The sequence below is a fragment of the Dermacentor variabilis genome, chromosome 9, assembly GCF_050947875.1.
Source record: "Dermacentor variabilis isolate Ectoservices chromosome 9, ASM5094787v1, whole genome shotgun sequence".
Classification (NCBI taxonomy): Eukaryota; Metazoa; Arthropoda; class Arachnida; order Ixodida; family Ixodidae; genus Dermacentor; species Dermacentor variabilis.
Window position 1 is genome coordinate 38,031,088 of NC_134576.1, and position 22,085 is coordinate 38,053,172.

Here is a 22,085-nt window from a genome sequence, read left to right on the forward strand (position 1 = left end):
CTAATTCATAATATCAAAAGATTCTCTATCTAATCATTAGTTATATCACATAATACGCTATATCAAGATTTGACAACAGCTCTTGCATGACGTATGGTGAGGGCAGCAGGATAGATGTTTATTCAAAGCAGCATGACCAGCCCTTTCTCTTGTGTTATCTCCTATGACAGTAGTTGACAATTACGGCTCCAATGATTTATTTTTCCTAATTGCGGTATTCATTTTTGCACTCAGCTGCCAATGTCACTCATTGCAAAATTTCACGAAGAATAGCAAGTTACAGGCACAAAAACAAATCAAAAGCAAATCAAGAGCACTGATTGGCCTCTAGAAATTCTTCTAAACACAATGATCTCAGTTTGTTTGCAACGTGGTGTTACGTTACATGAGATAAAAATTTTGTTTGAGCAACTCAGTCAGAGGATGGGCGGGTGAAATACCTAGCTTATAGATATGATCTATCAAATTCATTTTTTTCAGGCATTAGGTTGCTGCGGAATGGTTCCCAACAACACAATTACTGAAAGCACAAAGCGTTGAGTTGAGTGCACTCTGTCAATGTTGTTTGTGTGTCCTGGTGAATTTGTAGCACCATATTTTAGGTTACCACTGTGAATGTGCAGCGAGGTTAACAGGCTAAGGTAACCAGAAGATTTAAAGAAAACGTGATTGTGTTGTAAAATCATGAAAAGCTGTGATGCTTTGGTGGTGGTGGTGTTGCTATGCGCAAGGTTGGCCTGACTTTTTTGGAAAGCTGCCCATATCCAGCTCCCTTCTTCCATTTGAGCTGTAACAGCTGTTGCACCATAAAAACCTCCATTCACTATATTTTTCCAGTGCATGTGCCACACTAATGCAATGTGGGGCATGCAACATTGTTGAAGAAGGCATTACAACAATAACAGGTTGCCCAACACAAGGTGGCTGACCCTCCACTCACAGCATCCTTGTGCCACAGGTAGGCTTGCAAACAGAGAGAATGTACCGGGTGCACGAGGTATTTGAAGGCATGGCTTCGAATCGCCATAGACCTTAATGCTCTAGTTGTATCTGTCTAGGCATTTACCTTTCATTTCACCAACCTTTCTGTCACCTATAAAGCGCACTTATTCTAGATTATTGGCTTCCAGACTGACACGAGATGAAGCCATATGCTGTCCTAGTCACCTTACAACACGCAGATCACAGAGAGTTGGAGGGTGTCACCTGTTCAAGAAAAGTGTTACCAAATCCTTCCTTTTTGGGGTGTGGCAACAGTTTATAGTAGTCAATTATTACGTGTGACAAAGAAAAATTAGAGCTACTGGCAGTCAAATGCCCTTGATCTTCTCCAGCCGGTGGAGGTCGTGATGAGTGAGAGCCCTGAAAGGCGAATTACGGCCACTGCTGAGCAGCTTCGAGCAGCAAAGCCAACAGCCAAGCATTCCATGCATAATGTTGTTAGGTGCCACTCCCAATAGATCTGCTTCCCACAAGGTTGGCATGACCAAAAAATGTATTGGCTGTGAACTTCTCTGGCCATGTCACCAGCAATGTGGCATCCTCATTTAACATACCGTGCTTCTATGTATGAGGAGTGTCACTGAGAGTGAGACCAATAAATGGCCACACATTGCTAAAAACTCTCTAAAGGATGCCTTTGAGAAAGCACTGTGCAACATCGGCATGCACTGTCTGATCAAAGCATACAGCCATTGCTGAAGCCAAATCCAGTCAATAATGGAAGCTTAAGACGGTTTTATTCAACAGTATCAGAAAACAGCAGTAAAAAAAGAACACAAAAATTTGAAACATCTGTCAAATCTTATATAAAATGTTTTTGCTATTTATGAAGTCGTCCTTATGTCTTTCCTCAAATAACTCGTGCATCTGGTAGAAGGAAAGAATGGTGGATAGGATAACAGCAAACCTGTCCTGGCAGAAACATATCCACCATGTTATTAACAAAGCCAACAGCACCCTTGGTTTTCTTCACCGGAATGTCCGCCAAACTATTCCTACATAAAACACTCATGCATTCTAAACTCGAGTGTGCTTCACCCATATGGGACCCGTACACTAGCTCACTAACACAGTCCTTAGAATCAGTTCAAAACTGCTCAGCTAGGTTTATCCTAACTACTATTGCTTAGCCAGCCTTTCTAGCATGAAGCAAACTCTCCTTTCTACTGGACGTTGAATTTACCGCTTATGTCTGTTTTATAAGGTATGTTACACTAATAATGACCAAAAAATGGCACTTGTAGTGTCCCGTGTAGTGCAGGGCAGAGGCTATGACATTTTGTGCTGCACTTGGCTGACTACTGTGGCGAATCAAAGCAGACTGCGCGTCACCTTGTGGTACTGGAAGTGGAACCTGAGGGCCTACTGGCATTTTCAGGTGGCACAGGCAGGCAAGTACTGCGGGGAAGCTGACGTGACGGGTGCCCAGTGCTCTAGATTGCACATGCCTCGTGCCTTTTCTCGGTGACATGAGATATAGAGGACAGCAAACACATCATACAATAGCATTCTGGCAATGTACTGAACGTTGGTGCTGAGAGATTGTGTTTTCCAGGAACGTATTAACCATTAAAAAGAAGCGCAACTGTATTGGGTCATCTTGTGTGTTCTAGATTGTGTCGGTGCTGGGGAATTGTACGAAGCGAGATTGTATGAATGAAGTTCTACTGTATTATTACACCTTAAAAAGTATGAATCAGCTAGCCCAGCAACAAGTAGTAGCAAGTTACTTGCCATCAGTTCCAGCTGTTGCTACTGTCTGCAGTTGGTGGCAAGGCCTTGAGCAACGGTAAATGGCCAGAGCAGGCTCTTTAATGACGAACCTCTGCAGGGTGGGGTCGATGCACTCTTTCTGCAACAGATCACAACAAATGTACTAAAAGTATGTACAGGTTATGGTCACTATGTCTTGGAACTTTTAGGAATTTCAGGTTGAAATAACCTAAATTCTACTAGTATTAGCTGTCTTCCTTCTTGGCACTCATTAACACCTTAAGTGCTTTCACATTTTCATCAAAGGGTGACCTTTTTCTTTAAATGAAATTAAAATAAAAGAAAGAGATGCAGTCATCACCCTGCAATGGTGACGGCTACTGCTTTTCACATAATAGCAACAAAAATAAAAATATGCCGTATCTACTCTAATCTAATGTGCACTTTTTTTCCCGATATAATGCGTCGAAAAATTGTGTGCATGTTAGAATCAAGTACGACCCTAAATCTGCGTTGCCATATCGCCACCCGCATTTCAAAATGGTCATCTCGTACACGCTTCGAGTCTAGATGCCGTAGCTTTCTCCACATGCTGCAGTATGTGTGCTTAGGCAATGCTACCTTTGGCTTAAGCATAGCTTAGGTTAGTGCACCGTCTGTCTTCCGCTCTATCAGCACGGAAGTACCAACAGCAATGACATGGCGAGCTCATCACAATGCTACAATTAAAAGGAAAGCGATCACGTGTGCAGAGACAGATGGAAATCGGGCCGCCATCACGAGCGTTCAGAGTTCCCAAAACTTGTGTGCGGCACCGGCGCTAACAGTAGAGGTGTTCTAACTGGCGGCTGCTACGCACGGCACAGCCACGCGGCCCCTAACTTGAAAGCAATCTGCAACGGAGACAAGAATCTCCGCATCTAGGTGCACCACGCTGTGTGCACCACTTAGTTCCCGTCAAAGCGAGAGGCCGCACAAAGGTCGATTTCCTCGCTCCTGCTACCGCACTTCCTCACTTCAGTGTTTGAAGAGCTTCCATGGTTATTGAGTGAGACGTGTTCATGTTTGCTTGTGCGCACATGACACCATGTTTATTAATTTAGTTAGTAAGCGAATGTTTAAAAGTTTATACGGCCGATAAAACTACTATCCTTTCTTTTCATATAGCTGTCTACTAATTTGTTATCGTAATTGATGCTTCGTCTTTAGGGTGAAACCGTGACTTTCTTTATTTATCACAACTTTAGCGTATTGGGAGTAACTATTTGAACTTCCAAATGAGAGAAAAATTGTATTTCTGTATGAAAGAATGAGGTGTGCGGTAATGTAATGGACGTTTTTTTTAGGTCACCGCGAACGGGTGCGGGTTACAATCGAGGGCGTCTTTTTTCCCCCTCTATCTTGGTCGAATTGAGTAAATACGGTATACTGAAAGACAAGAAGAAAGGAAGTTTAGAACATACAGTTGTGTACATGCACGAACATTTAGAGATGAAAGTAGAGGACAAGATGCACTGCACTGATTTCTTGCACATACACATATGCAGAGCTCCAAACACATACAGGAGGCAGCAATGCAGTCTGAGATGAGCAGGTGCACAGATAAGAAACATACACATACGACATAATGCATACACAGAGACAAGGCATGACGTTCAAAAGCAAGCTTTATCCCAGTCATAGAAAAGAAATAGAGTATGAGGCACATAATATACAGCACGCATAACACAAATAACAAAAATAATAAAAAGTTACCTTTTTTTGGTCCGTTTTTACTTACTTCTGACTTCTTTCATCACTTTCAGTAGGAGAATCAATAATAACAGTGTTATCACCCTCTCTCATTGAAGAACAAAATTGCACTTCTGTCGCCTTCAGAGTCCCTCCCCCTTTTGGAGTCAAACAATGTCCTTTTTTTTACATGTGCAATCCCAACTCAAGGTGTCAATGGAAGATGCCGCCTTTCAAATTTTCCTGCCAGAAAGGGTCCAAAAGAGTGCAATAAACACGCCCTTTGAGCACTGAAACGGTACTGTCATCGAAGCAACAGAGAAAAAAATTTAATGGAGGCATTCCGTTCATACAAGGGGCTTTAAAAGCAGGAATATTGGTGCAGACAAGCTAATCTTATCCAAAGCAATGTTAACCAGTATCGCATTGAGGAGTGAGGCTCATCCAAAGCAGTTAAGGAGTTAAAAAAAAATGTGAAGGTGTGTCTATTAACCCCATTCTGTGCTAGAATTAATATATTTGTGCATTTTGCAAGTTTCTCTCAACATTACTATACACCAGTTTCTGTATACTTATGCTTTGCTTGGGACCCTTAAAAAATATTGCTGAGTCTTGGAAGATGCCTGTATGTATGCTGTTTCTGCCCAAGTTGAAACAATCTTCTAACTTAAAATTGTTGCACATTCATTGATTTCACTGACTGATACAGTTGAATGTGTCAAAGCAAATACAGGGGCTATGAGGAACTCCCTAGTACAGAGAAGGCCCCGAAGTATTTCGACCGCCTAGGATTCTTTCACATGCACTCTGTGTTCGGTACATGAGTGTTTCTGCATTCTGCCCCATTGGAGTGCAGCCACTGCGGCCAGAGATCAAACATTCTTAGAAATGTATATTTTTATATGTCGATGGCTGATTGACAGTGACCACCTTTTAATGGACCAGATACTACTAAAAGAAGGCTATTAGTTCAAATATATTTGTATGCATTTCCCTTTTGATACTGTATAGTATTACGACGTAAATGTGATCCAGATCAAGAGTTGACATTCTCATACCTGACATGACTGCAGAGTTCTCACATCGAGCCAACATTCTGTAAGCTTGACAAAACTCACTGAGAATTGAGAATTCTTAATTAGTTCAGCAGCTGTATGCCTTTCATGTTTTTGAAGATGAGAAAAATGTGGTGAAACTGTTCATGTGGTGTTTTAAAAAATGTGGTGTGGTGTTTAACATGTGGTGTTAAAATATGGCGTTTCAATTTTTAATGGGGAGAATTATTTGCACCTGAAGGCGACGTGGCATGCGACAAACATCTCGGATTGGTGAGAGTTAGCCGCACTTGGCAAAGAAGGTAGAGAACAAGATGGGTAGTTTGGCCTCTGGAGTTCCAAGCCTGCACATCCAGCTATGAAATCTCCCTCTTCGCACTCCGCCTATATTGTATGGTTACGGCCAAGAAAGAGTGTGGCTAGTATTGCAAATGAATACTAAGTGGAAAAAAACAAAAACGAAAGAAAGGAAGATCCCAATGTATTGAGTAAACTACCTGTAATAGTAATACATGGTATAAAAGGCAGACACGCAAGCCATACACACAAGCAACAAGGGCTACTGAAACATCTACCATCAACTCAAAGGTTGCACAGTGGTGGCAAACGAAAAGTGGAAGACACAAACACAATCTGCGCACGCTCGAAAGAAAGGCATTCCCGACTTGTCAGTGATGGACACACATGGGCCCTTTTGAAAGATTATGGTTTCAGCATGACAATTCCTCTTTAAGCGAAATAACTGAGGCCTGACCTGTGCGTGTACTGCTGCTATAACTTATATGCCAAGCCTTTACCATAATATGCACGTCTTCATTTTTATGTCTGAATGGAACTTCGCTGTTTAGAGACTTACAATCTCGACAGTGCATCGAAAGGTTAGACGCTCACCTACCAACTTGCTCGGTGCTCTGTCATTGTAAGACATGTCATAAGCGAGGTCAATCAACAACTGATGAAAAGCAGTTGAATAAACATATGCGTTGCAATGTTTCGAGAAACAACACAGGTAGGTAGATGCTATTCATGAGATAACCCCGTCAACCGATATTGTTAATGTTTTCGAATCGATCTACACCAGCAGAGAGAAATTGCTAGAGCTTCAAATGCCCTAAGAAGGATATATTCATACCGTATTTTATCTTGCATGAGAACGTATTGATACATTTCGAAGTGATCAGCAGTTGATGAACAAGAGAAGTCTCAACCTGGAGCCACTGCCTTTGACGAGGAGATTTGTATTCATGCAACATATCTAATCATTCAGCTAGGTCCTTTCATATGTGCACACTGTTTATTTCAACTAGAAATCTAGGAATCTAAGTGGCACTAAAATGGTAATTGTGGCTTTGAAACAGCAAAAAAAAAAACAAATGAAAGTGCCGTTAAAAAAAACTTGCCAATTTCACCCAAAAGGCGAAACACTGGCAGTGATAGCAAGGTTTAGGGTTGCGCTTGAGCTCTTTGGGTGGTGTTCTAAATGCATGCAGGTGCAATACATTGGTGTGATGCCACACGCAAGGCGGCTCCCACTGGGCAGAAGGAACAGTGACCCTGGCAGCTACCAGGCATCTCACCACGCTGGCATGATGAGTGCCCGCCAGTGGTGTTGCACCTCGATGTTGCACGAGATGACACCAACAAGAGACCATCAGTATTAGTCAGCGCCCAGTGAAATATTAGATAACATTAGCTTGACATTTACTACTCAGACCAGAGCATACACATAGCAGCCCATCAGGAGCGCAAGTATGCTTATAGTGTGCATGCACACAATGCTCGCGCAAGCAGTGCAAGGCATATGCTGCCCTTGCTCTGCCACAAAGGCAATTGAGCACAGCATTGAAAGTGCGTCCACTTTGCTTTATCGTTTTTGCAGCCAAACACCCTCTGCACCACTGGTGATCCTCTAACCCTATTCGTGCAAGCCGCACATGTGCCATCGGTGGGACAGCACGACAACATCAGAAGTGCCGACAGCACGAATGTGCTTCAAGCATCTGTATACTTGCTCTCACAATTAAAATCAATATTAATTAACCCACAGAATTGTCCACTTTACTTAAATGGCAAGGGCGGACATGAGATACAACACACGGCAGTGTGCACTGTCTTACATTATCCTCATCTCAGTCCTTTTCAGCTTTACTCAGATTCCCCGTATGACCAACCGACTAGCCTAAATTACTACTGCCTAGGCTTATTTCCAGTTTCATTAAAATATCCGAAGTGGAAACACCATGGTCTTCTTATGGATAAATGTGAACAATGAACAAAGTTTTACAAGGTGCTTCATATTCCACATCAATGATATTGCAGATTGTCATTGCCAGTGATAACTCTTGCAAAAACACTCTCAGCAGCAGTACCAAAGCCACAAAGCAATAGCAGCAGGGGAACATCAGTTATCATTGAATTAGTAAAGGCAAGGCGCAGAAGACCAGGACTCAAGATGAAACACAAACAACAGGACCGGCACCACTCACAACTCTTGAGCATATCAGTTATCAACAGCAATTTTTTTATGCAGCTGCTTTCACACATGCACAAAAAAAGTTACATTAGCAGTAGCTTAAGAATATGTTTCAACAAAATGTAATGATAGAACACGAGTAAAAATATGGTGAATGATTTTCTAAAGCCAGGCCAGTGACCAACGAAAACCAAAACATGAATCACAACACTAGAAGGGCTTCCCGAGTCATGGTTCGTGCTTGGTCCACGTTTAGTTTTCTAGTTACTTCCAGCGCACGCTTCAAAATGTAAAAGCAAGTTTTATTTAACCTAAAGAGCTTGCTGATTCATGCAACTGCACAAAATTAGAATTGCATTTTAAAGACTCTACAGATGCATGCCAACAGTGCACAATCAAAAAATGTACAACGTTTTGACAGTGTGCAACAAACAGCTTTTTAAGCCGGCACACAGTCACTCGCAAGCGGAAGCACAGGCAGCCATGAGTACATGGCAGGCACTGAACTGGCTCTGACCTTCTTTGTGGTGATGCTGGAAAAATCAAGGGCACTTTTGGAGAACAGGTGTAGCTGGGTGTCGGGCGATCCGGTCTCGCCAGCAGCAGCCACAATGAGCAATTGGTCTGTCAGCACCACATGGCGTGCACCCGTCACAGGCACACTGTACAGGCACGATGCACGCCGGGCCACATCCCCACCATCATAGAGCTGTGTGGCAACAAAAATACTATGCATGGCGATAACAGAAGCACTGCCAGAAAGACTGACTGACACTGGCACATGATGGCACGAATGGCCAGGGCGTAAAAAAAAGTAACTTCTTATTTAGCTGCACGGCCGACTGCACACTTGTTAGTGCACTTCGCAGGAGTATTGCACAAAAGAATTCGGAGTACGCCACACCACTTGAGTTCACGAGACCTCACTCACGAACAACCTAAGCCTCGGCATCCCTGCATGGTAAGTTGTATGCCCCCCACTCCCCTCCAATCTCCTCAGTGTGTTTCACCAAGGAACAATTCCTTGGATGCATATTGGCTCGCTGGCATTATTGCCTACAAAAAGCAGTAAATGCCCTTTTTGTTTAACTGCCCTACTACATGCTCCATTCTTTGTTGCGAAGTTTTCAAAAGGCGAAAAAGCCAGGTTTTGCGGCCATGGGTGCTGTGACCTGGACGTTCTCTTGCCGAATAGGCCAACAAATCACAGCGGAATATGTGCCCCGTGTGTGCCACTGGGCTCCTTGCATCACCACCAGATGACGCTCGCCTCCGTGCGTCCGCGGAGGTGAGCACATGGAGGCAGATCAGAAAATTTGGTTGTGGAAGTTCACGGTGTTTTTTTTTTTTAATTGCTTAACCTAGGTAGGACTTCAGGCGGTATAATAGCAAGAGCTTGGTGGTGCAACCCACCGCCCCGTTCCAAAGGGGACGCTCATAACATTAATCCATCCATCCGCTGCGGCCGAATGGAGAAAGAAAAATAAAGAACCAGAAAGCACACCTTCGTACATCCACTGCCGCGGCAGCGGCGGCGACATTGCATTAGCCTCTCTACAATGCTTAAAATAAAGCCTTTCATGCAAATTTGTGTGAGTATTCAGTGTACACAAATTCGTGTTCTGACTCTTTAAGCACTCGCACAGAGCTCCTCTGTATATAGATTTCAACTCGTTGGATCTGTTGCATTTTTAACACCAATCTCTTGGTCAAAGTGCACAATTGAGGAGGAGGTTGCAGAGAGTGAGGTTTCGGAAGGTGCACTCGGCATACAGCAGCATAAGCTCACCATTTCTGAGCGACCACCACTTGCTCCAAATAACGATAAACACAACACTACTGGTTATGGGTAAAACAAGAAAACAAATTCGTGATTACAATAAAGGCAATTCTAAAAAAATAATCTCCGAATTTGAAACTTTCTTCGAAAACACAATGTGGCCATCATTTTACGATAGATCCGTTGAAGAAAACTGGCTCATGTTTAAAAATACACTGTGTGCATTAGTAGACAAGTATGTTCCACTTGTTAATTGCACCCTTGGTTTACTAAAAAGCTTCAGCACATGAGGAACAAGAAAAAACGCTTGTATAATATCGCTAAGCAAGATCGCACATCAGCAGCGTGGCAGAATTACAAAACGTACCTTAAATCATACTGCTCAGCTTTAGGTGAAGCTAAAGATAAATATTTCTCTAACGATCTTCCTGAGCTACTTAGGAGCAATCCTGTCAAGTTTTGGAAAATAATAAAGCCTAACAACGAATCAGATGAATTGTCATTACAAAACAGTAGCAATATTCCTATTCCAGACAGCGAATGTTCGGAGGTCTTTAATTCATTCTTCAGCTCTGTATTTACACAGGAGAACACTTCAACTATACCTTTTGTTTCAGAATTAGGCTACCAATACATGGAACCTATTGAAGTCCCTTTGGAGGGCCTCTCTTCTATCATAAATAACTTTTAAGATGTCTTCTTCATGTGGCATAGATGGTATAAACTCAAAGGTTTCAAATAATACGGTAGAAATATCAGCAAAATTCTTTTTCACATATTCAGACAGTCACTTGCAACTGGCCACCTTCCCGCATATTGGAAGATGGCGAAAGTTATACCTGTATTTAAAAATGGCAACAGGAACTCCTGTGAGAATTATCGTCTCATTTCATTGACATGCATTACCTGCAAGTTGCTTGAACACATTATCGCTTTGCAGATTTACAGACATCTTGAGACTAACAAATTCCTTTTTCATAATCAGCATGGCTTTAGGAAGGGCCTCTCGTGTGAGACACAGTTATTTGAATTTACAACAGACCTACACACTAACTTAAATTATAACTTACAAATTGATTGCTTGTTCCTTGATTTTTCGAAGGCATTCGACCGTGTCGCACATTGTCGCCTAATATCAAAACTCTCCACACTTAAATTGGACTGTCTTACCTTGTCATGGCTCCAAAATTTCCTGTCTAATCGTCAGCAGTTTACTATTGCAAATAACTACTCTTCCTCCATAACAGACGTTTCTTCTGGTGTACCACAGGGTAGCGTCCTCGGTCCCTTGCTTTTTCTAATTTTTATTAACCACCTACCTCAAAATTTGTTCTCCACCATCAGAATATTCGCCGACGACTGCCTAATTTATCGCCCAATTAAAAACTCAGATGTTCATCTCGTTCTTTAGCAAGACCTTCGACAAATCATTAGCTGGTGCAATAAATGGCTAATGACTTTAAATATCGCAAAATGCAAAGTAATGTTGTTTACCCGGAAGTCGGCAACCTCACCATATCACTACCATATTAACAATTACACTGTTACAACAGCTACACAATATAAGTATCTAGGAGTTCTATTCACATTGAATCTTTCTTGGACAGAGCATATCACGTCCATTTCAGCTAATGCCTCCCAATCGTTGGGGTACTTGCGACACAACTTAAAAAATGTTCCTTCAAATGTTCGCAAGCTAACTTACCTAACTCTCGTTCGTCCCAAGCTCAAGTATGCATCTCCCATTTGGTCCCCTCACCAGAAATACCTCATTGAAACACTAGAACGGATCCAGAACAGAGCAAGCCGCTTCATCACAAACGATTACAGGTACCAGTCTAGTGAACACAAATAAAACTTAAGCTTTCATTACAATTCTTGAACACTCGTCGAGACAATGCCCTTTTATGACTGTTCCACAAATTCCTTCACTCCACTCAAACACCCGCATGCTTGAAACGACCCTACTCCACGTCACATAGGCTTCATAATCATTTCAGCTATGCCCGCCTTTACAGTTCTAAAAAAGCATTCAATTATTCTGCTCTTCCTCGTGCTATCAGAATATGGAATTCGCTCCCGGACAGCATTGCATGCCAGTCCAACTACGATTCATTCCGTGATGCCTTGACTGAATGCACGGCTAAAGAAATGTGAAGTTTTACGTTTGTCGCACAATGCTTTCTATACTTGCACCATCTTTTACAGCTTATTGTCGCATTATTACCGTTATGTCGCTATGTTTACCGTTCCGTTGGAATATCGCGTCCGTAACTTTTCTGTTATTTTTTTTTCATTATTACTGTTTAACACTCTCATGTTAATTACACGACTTCACTGAAAACAATCTGTGGGATTTATTCCTTGTTATTATATTATGTTTTCTTCTTTTCCCTAGTGAATCGTGAACTAAATTCTTTTTTCATCACAGTTGCACTTGCGGTTGTAAACAGATACGGTTTATAGATGTCTTGTATTCTATGTATTTTCTATGTACTGCACCCCTTACTCAATGCCTCACTTTGAGGCCTGTAAGGTATTTTTAAATTAAAAAAAATTAATTATGGGTTTTACGATACGTGCCAAAACCGCTGTCTCATTATGAGCCACACAGTAGTGGAGGACTCCAGAAATTTCGACCACCTGGGGTTCTTTAACGTGCACCTAAATCTAAATACACGGGTGTTTTCACATTTCGCCCCCATCGAAATACTGCCGCCGTGGCCGGGATTCGATCCCGCGACCTCATGCTCAGCAGCCCAACACTATAGCCACTGAGCAACCACGGTGGGTTATTTTTAAATAAAATAAAATAAAATAAAAGCGTTTCTTGGCTAGGTGGCAAAGCCTAATGGCTCTTTTTGTAAGCACCTAAACACCAACAATTTAGAGAAATCAGAGAATGGTTACAGCATTGAGTAAGAACTGAAAAATGCCTAGAGAAAAAATCAGTGCTTCAGTACTGTTGTACACACGAGAATGCTGGGATGTGGATTCTTGAGGGTGAAATCTTTATTAACAAGCTATCCGGAAGACTAGGCCTGTACTACACTTTACATTTTCATTATTTTCTGTCACACAAAATCTTCGTTCTTGCTTTGAATTGTGAATTCGCCATTATAAATACCTAATCTTTCAATCTAGCTCAACTAGCGTTTGTCCATTATGTCTTCAACCTGTGTCAGCTTTTTCTGTTAGTAAACATGCATTTCAACAGAAACCAAATAGCCCAACTTATTACCCTTACTACATGAATATTTTATTTTAGCGTCCCTGTAAGTACACCAGTGAGGGCAGACGCCGAGGTTTCAGAAGGTGTGCTTGCCAAGAGCGTTGAAGTGCTGCTGCTTGAGTCGGTGGCATCACCTTTTGATGCTTCAAGTAATGACAGCTTAGAGGCACCGTAGCTTCCTGCATCTAGTTGATGCAGGTAGCAAATACAAGTGCATGCGGACAGTGACCACACGCTCTGCCTCACCTCAAGTTGGCCCGAGGCTGCGTCCAGCACAAGCAGGCACTGGCGACCCTGGACTGTCTGCTTGTCCACAAGCGTGTCCCGGCCAAGCTTGGACACGCGCCGAGGTTGCTGGGGAGGACTCTTGTCTGCAATGACAATTTATTTCTATGCAAAGAGATGCATGATGTATGTAAATTATGCAGATCCAACACACGTGTTGGAATCAACATTAAGCGAAACGTTGAAGCGGTGAATTAAATGCTATATGTAACATAAATTACACAATTCAATGCATACGATCGTCTTTATATTAATGCAATGCAGGATATAATTTCATGCAATGTTCATGTTTATGCACTGTACAAGTCATGTCACGTATGTCATGTGATGTTCATGTTTATGTGCTATACCTTTTATAAGCTATGCCCAAAATGCAAACAGTAGTTCATGCAGATGCACAATGTGAGACGTCTAAGCAGAAATGTTGCGAGGCCAAAGGTGATGTTTGATGCTGTAGTTGATGGAAGAATGGTGAGAAGAGACGTGCTTGCAATAGCACTTACCCAGTGGCCCAAGAATGGGCGAGGCCAAATTACAAGAAAATCAAATAAGTCATTCAAAATTATGCATTATTCCATTGAAAGGACTGTGTGCTTCAGGGATACTTATGAGCAGACATCATACTTACAGGTTTTAAGTAGCAGTTTATTGTTTGAAAATGCAGAACATAGGTGCACTCACTGAAACTGCTTTTTTGCTCAAAATTCTGTGCTACAGTTAAACTGGCTATAATTAACTTCAATATAACTGAATTCTGGATATAATGAAGCATTTAACCTTTTATAACTTCTTGTTGGCAGAACACCATATATATTTTGAATCACAAAATAATGAAATGCGTTTACACACTATTTAAATATAATGATATTACATTGCCGCCTTTGAAGGTATGCCGAGGCAATAAATGGAAACCGATGCAAATGCTAATGGTCACAAATATTTGAGTTACATGATGCTGCCTTAACTGTACAAGCCAAAGTATCCAATGGCACACACAGTTCTTTAACAATAGGGTAACGCAAAATTCAGAAAATCAAATAACCTGTTCAGTGTCATGTGCTGATCTATGTGCTTTAAATATACAGTAAACATGAATTATAATGAAATCATTTTACTCAAAATATCGCTTTGTTCGAGCTTTCTTTCAGTCCCAACCCAAATGCACACACTTTAAACCTGGTTTACCAGAAGCATACTGATAAGCTGCTCCACTTAGAGTGAAACAGCATGCGGGGTGAGCACACTCATGGTGGCACTCAACACCCTTTGCACCGAACGAGCAACTCCCTCCGTTACCACCTATCGCCATCGCAGTGCACAAGGAGTATCACAGTCACTGACTAGGTCTTGTAAAATACCTGACATTTTGGAACTGCATACATATTGCTTGTTCACTTTCTGTTCAACTCCGTGAACAAGGAACCCGTACATGGTTCTGAAATACCTGACTTGGACAGTGACTGTGATTCTCCTCATTCCATGCCTCACCAGATAAATTTTCGTCAAACCCTTGATTACATTGCGGTACCTGTGCCCTCCTTTCCTCCATGCTGCACCCACGCATTATCAGCGGCAAGTGGCACCACGACGGGCCTGCAGCAACTAGCAAGGAGTGGGTGCGCAATCATAGCAGCGCTCAGTGTCTTTCATGCCATGCAAGTGAGTGACCCTCTTCGTCGCCAGCTACTGCCATCGTGGTGCCTGTGTACCTTTCTCCTCTATAATGCACCTGCATGTTATCAGTGATAGTGATGAGCGGCACCACCATGGCACCGGTGGTAGCTAGTAAGGAGAGGGTGCACATTCACGGCAGCTTCGCGCCGGGAGAGTGACTCTTATTGATGCCAGCTATCACCATTTTGCCAACCTAAACACACACACATACAAATAGAAAAAAAAAAGTTAATTTTCCAATTGGGACGGCACTATTATAGTGGATACACCCTACGAGTGCATAAAAAGAAGACCAAGCACGGAACTGTGCAGCTCTGCGCCACAAGTACGATTTCCCCCTCCTTTTCATGAATGCACGCCTCTACTTTTACCTGCATCTACCACGGAGCACCGGTAGTGAAACTCGGTGCCACTGTGTCACAGCTACTGCCACCACCCTTCACCTACTCCATGTGCTTTCTCTGCTCGGTATTATGCAGGTTCGGAAGGGAAGTGGGGAAAGGATCACTACGAAGCGCAAACCATGCTGGCACTTGCTAGTACAGTGCATGCCGTGTAAGCATTTCCTTTCTTTCTTGTGGCCAAGATTAAACAAGGGGTACTGTGGTCTACATCATTGCTAGAAACAAGCATGTTCAACACTGTCAGAGTTTCTACAGTTCAGTAGGTTTCGCCAGCGCAGTTACCATTCACCTTTGGCGTTCGTTTGAACGCTCCGCTGTTTTGCTTGGGTGCTCGAGCCTTCGTGCGGAAGCAGTGGTGGCTGCCATTCGGTATAAGTTGTCGTTATGGCACTGTTTATTTACTGGTCGTGCTGCTAAACTATGCTTGTGGCATTGCCTATGATGAGTGGTACTACTGCTGCCCCCTGAGGAGCGACCGGTCATTCCGAATGCCCAGTGTCCAGCACAACCTTCAAAAGGAATGAGGTGAGGCGGACTTTCAGCATTGCGCTCGTCAATCGTAGTTCCATCGAACGTCGCCAATGTAGCTTTTGCGCACACTCGGTGACTTGATGGACGGAAAATGCAAATAGCAGGGAGCATGACGCCAAGCAGCTAGCCTCAGCAAGCCAGCCTCCTATGATACCACTCCACGACATTCTCTCCAGAGCAAATCTGTGCAATGAGTCTTCAGGAGTAGGCCCTGCACGGTTATGGGACTTTTTCAAACACTGTATGGTGCATAGTAGGTTCTGGTGGCACCCTTGTCGCACACTCTCCCTTACTTTCACATTACGTGGTGAGGGCCTATTTCCCATTAGCCTTTCTTTTTTAACATTATTATGGCTATTCACTAAGACGATCACATGGCGCTCCCTCTTAGATCTTTTCTCATGTTCAGCATGATTGACAGCAAATATCGTTGTCAGCAGCATCACTGCTGGAATTGCGAATCGGCACTTATGGTACATATATAGTGCCACAGATGAAACTACAGTTGAAACAGAAGTTAAGAAATTCTCAGATCCCAGCATATTGTCCGACATCTAAAAAGAAAAGCACTGCTGTGAGCTGGACCTCATGCAGTTCTATAGTAAGTTGTGGATAAGTGGCATTACATACAGTCAAGCTCCCTTGCGCCCAATTCAAGCAGGGAAAACTTTTGTTTACAAGCCTAGCCTTCATTTAGTATCGTGCTAGAAAGAAAGGACTGCGATCGATCCCAAACTGTCAAAGATGCACACGCACCACAGAAACAAAAGCATGTGAGCACTGCACGTGCATATGCATACACAAACAAATACAAATTAGCATATTCTTTAAAGATCCCATTTGCAGATTTTATCTTTAGGCGAAATAAATCTAGCACTGCCAAGGTCAGGCTTCATACGTACTTATTTGGTTCTTACAAGATCTCGTGATGAACAAGAAATAAGGAAACTTCTTCTATATTAACGACTGCTGTGCATGCTCTTTCCTAAATTATTAGCATTCATAATCCATCTGCAGTTCCTATATATTAGCCTGGTACAAAGATATTTTTGACATTGATTTGTTCATGAGAAAGTGCGTTCATAAGATGTGTGGGCCAAGAAGACCTTTCTGACTCTGATTGAGTGAGTCTGAGTCAGCCCGGCTGAGTATAATTTTGGTTTTGCTATAATTATAATTTAATAATTAAACTAAAAATAATTCAATTTACTAACAAACTGTCCACATGCAAATGAACATACATGTAGCATCTAGCAGGGCATGCTGCCGCTTAAAAGGCAACAGGGCAGTGACGAAGGTGTTGGCTGTGCGATTTATGCCAGCGATGTGCTTCCCTCATGGTGGTTGATGATAGCGATAAGCAGACGCTGCGGCAGCACACCTGGCTAAATGCTATGTTCGTTTGTCTGCGCAACGCTTGGGAGCAGTGCAATTACTACATGCAAGCGGGCATGTCACATGGTGTTTTTTTTTTCGTGGGAATCTGCAGTAAGCTCAAAAACAATAATATTTAACAGATAGAAAGACAGAAACTGTTTATTCGGCTGTTTTGCAAACTGCTCTGCAGCTTTCTAATTGGAACTTTTTCCTAGCTTCGTTGCTTCAGAAGTTGTTTAATCAATCTGTACAAATCATCTTATTAAGCAAAATACAAAAACAGCATGACACACTACATACAAAAGTGAGCAACATGAATGTGGTCGCGTCGTTTTAGAGTGCATCGCCATATTTTTAAACTCTGGCTAAAGTTAGCTGAAACACCCTGTATAATTTGAGAGTCATTCTGAGTGCACTCCATTTATTTTGCCAATCCATGGCCAGGCACCTAAAAGCAAAGCAGTGTGGCATGCTTCGACAATGGGAATGACACTAGACTATCAGTGTTGTAATTTAAGCTCGCGGGTCAAGCAAATGGTTTACTTGAAATTCTAGAAACCAGAAGAAAAGGATGGTAGCCTTTTCAGGGCGACGGAGAGTGAATAATTTTTTTATAACCCAGAAAATGAGGGTGAGGGAGGGCAGTCAAATTTTTCAACGTGAGGGTGTGGAATAGGTGAGGGCGGGTACTTGCGTCGTGAGGGGTGAGGGAGGGAAACAAACAAATGAGGCCATTTGCCCACCTCTGGCTACTTGTATTAAATTAACATTATACATACTTTTTTTCACTGTCCCGTTTACTCCATTAAAATGAAGGTTTACTGCCCCTATAAGGCTACATTATATGCATAGGTTTTATGTCATGATATATCATTTGATTATGCAGAACAGAGGTGTGTTCACTTGCACTGCTTTGTCAGTCTACATGCAGTGGTTATGATGTCTATATATGTATATATATAGACAGGCATGAGACAGAGCATTAGCGGGTGACGAAGGCTGAGAGTGGACCTGAGCATATGAAACAGAGGGTGCTGGTAATGCGAGCACGAACGAAAGTCTGTGATGGTGAGGTTGAGTGGACATGAACATGTATGTGAGCGAGCGGCAGTCAGTAGGAGATGACACGAGCAAGTGAGTACGTGGCCTATGAAAATACAGGTGACTGAGTCTGAGTGAGCACCCACTTATTCTGCTGACCTATATGTCAGATACCGAACAAAGACTGGCCAGCAGATGAGAAATTTTAAAATATGACTAGGCAGATTTAATATACTTTTAAGCACTGACAACAGGCAACAGACCTTGCCCTGCTGGGGAATCTTCACGGTCCGCTGATGACCACAGCCGCCACTCAGATGTGGCAGCACCAGTGGCGGCCGCACCAACAGTGGTGGCAACCGGTGAGTGACCTATCCGGAGCCAGTCATGACCACTTCCTTTGTCCTCCAGAAGCAGGTGCCAGTGCTGCCGGTCAACATCAGTCACCTGCCAACAAAAGAATACTAAGCTCTACTAGCTCAGACATATTAAACTGCTCCCGTCATCTTTATTTTTTTTCGTAGACTTGGTGTGAGGTGTAACAATTCGTATGTGTTATTTGTGTGCTATAATGCCTGTGTGTGCATGAATTCTAGGAGTGTCCTGTGGTATTTGTCATCGTGTACCAAGTGGTCATAGCTAGATGCGTCACTATAAGGGAGGGTGGCTTGCAGAAAGAGGGGCGAAGCAGTATTATCAGCTGCAATATGCACCGACAACTGCACGAAAGCTGAAGAATGTGCCATAGCCCTTGCCATCAGCACTCAATTCCTAGATAAGATAATATATATTCTTGCAGATTCCCAGCAAGCATGTCAAAACTACACAAAAGGCTGGATTTCCCCGATGGCTCATAAATTGTTACACAAGAGCCAGCATATCCTACTAGTTCACCTAGTTTGGACACCCAGACATGCGTCTCTTTCTGGCAATGAGCGCGTTCATGCAACAGTCCAAATCCTCATCCTCCGGGCACTGGTGAAAGGCCAGTCCAACCCAACGAGGTAGAAAAGGTACTACTTACATACATGCATATGCAACAACACTGCAGACTATCCCATAGAATGTTCCCTCCACCACACGTGAAACTAAGCCATGCAGGTGCAGCCACTTGACGCCAGCTCCAAACTAATAAGTTCCCCAGCCTTGCTTTCCACCACACATTTTACTCTAACCGTACCTCAACGAATGTCCTTTCTGTGGAGGACACCCAAATCTCTACCTTTCTATGTGGGAATGTTCCAAACCACCCGGCCTCCCTAGAATACCTAACATCTCCCCATCCCAGTGGGAAGCCACTCTTTCGAGCACAACCTTGGATGACCAGTGATACCTGATTGACCGGGTCAGCTGGATAGCAGCAGCAAATGGGGCCCTGGACTCAGGGCTCCACCTTCCGAGAGTTCAATACAGAACAAAAAAAGTTTTCTACTACTACTACTACTACTACTACTACTACTACTACTACTACTACTACTACTACTACTACTACTACTACTACTCTGCTTTAAAGTGTGGGGATGCGTGACTCTCACGCATCCCCTGATATCTTGTTTTCTCGCATAGCTCCCATCTGCAGTGCGACTTCGCCGCGTGGCCTGACGCCCGCGGCGGTCGGAGTGGTACCAGCGCAGTGCGAGAGATGGCGCGAGTGTTGCGCTGCTGCGGGGTTACTTGGGTGCAGGTAAGACAAGGAGCTCCCTCTTCGGCGGTGGGATAGAAAGCAGCTCAGACGTGCCGCGCGTGCGCCGATCCAAGCTTCTGCGAAACTGTCTCGCGTGGCCGCCTTCGAACGCGCCACCATTCGCGTGACCGTACACGTGAACGACCAGGCGTTGGGATCCAGCATGGGGCGAACATATTCGCTCGCTATCCGGTCGCGGTGAGTCGGACTTCTTAGATTTGTCGCGCGCCCATCGGCATATTTTGAGGATAGCAACTCGGCTAGCAGGCGTTGATCTATGAAAGGTGCAATAAATGCCCTTGTGATTGCATTACTGTGTTGTCGTTCCTCTGTCCCAAGAGCACGGAGGAGAACCCCCCAAAAGGCAGGACAAATAATCCATATTGAGAGGTAAACATATGTCTTACATGTGCTCATACCAGCACATAGCTTAGATGTCAAAAAATGTGAAAAACTCCTTCAGTTTGAGTGAAAGGTTGCGGTACTGTTGGTTCAATTTAATTTGCTTTCAACCAGGCACATGAGTGTGAAGGCAAACTGCAATGAAATTTCCGGCCACCTGATAAAGCATGGTTTCAGGTATAAAGCAGCCTCCGCGCAACATTTTATGTTTGAAATACAAATTGATGCGCTAGGGAAAGGCTTGCAAAAGTAGATGTTTTTAACACCAAAACAGGAAAAAAAGAAAGAAAATGCCACCATTACCATTCAGCGGGAGCGACGCGGCACTTCGAATGCACAGTTCCTCGGCCTGAAAGATTTAAAGATGTCGGAGGCGAAGTACTGGCCAAACCCTGGCTGCGTTCATTGTTTGCTTACCCTGGGTGTTATTCAAGGCTGCTAATAAGAAAATTACCAGCCCTGCAACTTTGCCTAGATTGCTTCAGTAATATATACTGCTGTCTATAACCAATTTAGCCAAGGTGAAATTTCGTTGAGCTTGTCCCTTAAACATGAATGAGGAAATATATTTCGAGGAGATACTCTCAAAGTTAATTGGTCTTTACACTTGGATTCAACTGATCTTGAGAAAGTTTCAGTGAGTACTCATAATAAATTATTGAAAAACACTCTCAGTTTACAAGTTTCTTGCTCTCTACTAAAGGAACTAAAATTCAATATGAACAAAGCGCATGTCCACGAGGGCAGTTCTTTGCTGACGAAAACAAAGCACTGCTGATGCCACGCGATATTCAGTAATAACGGCAAAGAAGATTTAAAATAGACTGCAGAGCTTGCTAAGGCATTCAAGCATCTGCCGTTTGCGTGCCACACAAGCAGTACTTGTCAAGGTGGCTGTGAGCATGCAGATTTTATTGTTATTTAATTTTTATTCAAGAACATTATACAAGAAAGAAAAAAGGAGAATCAACCAAGTGTCGACACTAAAGAAGACAAGGTCGACAAACAGGGTGGGTAAATGATTTGATGATTAAATACGATGAGCAAAACGTGAACAAGGTGAATGCAGGAGCCAACGTTTCGACAAGTGGACTTGTCTTCTTCAAGGCGACATATGCTTTCCTCACCACAGTATATATAGGTGGGGTTATTCTAAAGGGGAGGGGGTGTGAGGCGGGAGCGCGTGGAAACGAGGGAAAGTGTGTTAGCGTGTCGAATTAGTAAAGGAACGCTGTGTACAAGGTCAAAGCCAGGACCCCCCCCCCTCACCCCAGTCTGTCAACCCACGCGCGTTAGCCGGCGTGTCAAGGGCGTCTGACACGCCCGCTGACAAAAAAAAAAAGAAGAAAAAAAAGAAGGGAAGAAAAGGGAAAAGGGGGGGGGATACGCCAAGAAATCAAACTAAGTGTTGTTGCCTATAGCTTGAGGTTTAGCATAGCGAATAGATTCTAAAGCTCCCTTTGAAACGTTTATGCCTATTGGTTGCAATGTCTTGAACTTATGGATAAGGTATGATTCTCTGTATTTTCTTTCTCGTTCAGAACGGAAATTTGACTGTAAGATGTAGAGTTTAAGTTCATCAAAGTTATGACCTGGTTGGTTGAAATGCTCGGCGACGGCTTTGGGAAGCTTTTTAGCTGTGTCCGCGCGATGTCCGTTTAATCTGACGTTCATTGATTGTCCTGTTTCCCCGATATATTG

The 22,085-nt window shown here is 43.1% G+C and overlaps 1 protein-coding gene across 1 annotated transcript in view; it reads right to left on the minus strand.

Moving 5' to 3' along the window:
• LOC142592614 (uncharacterized) overlaps positions 1-22,085 on the minus strand; it is a 189,827-nt gene that overhangs the window by 112,973 nt on the left and 54,769 nt on the right. Inside the window, exons 6-9 of the mRNA XM_075704154.1 lie at positions 18,562-18,745; positions 13,233-13,357; positions 8,492-8,683; positions 2,737-2,854 (exon numbers count right to left, since the gene is read on the minus strand). Of these exons, the coding sequence (XP_075560269.1) occupies positions 2,737-2,854; positions 8,492-8,683; positions 13,233-13,357; positions 18,562-18,745 (619 nt within the window). The remainder of the gene's footprint in view (positions 1-2,736; positions 2,855-8,491; positions 8,684-13,232; positions 13,358-18,561; positions 18,746-22,085) is intronic.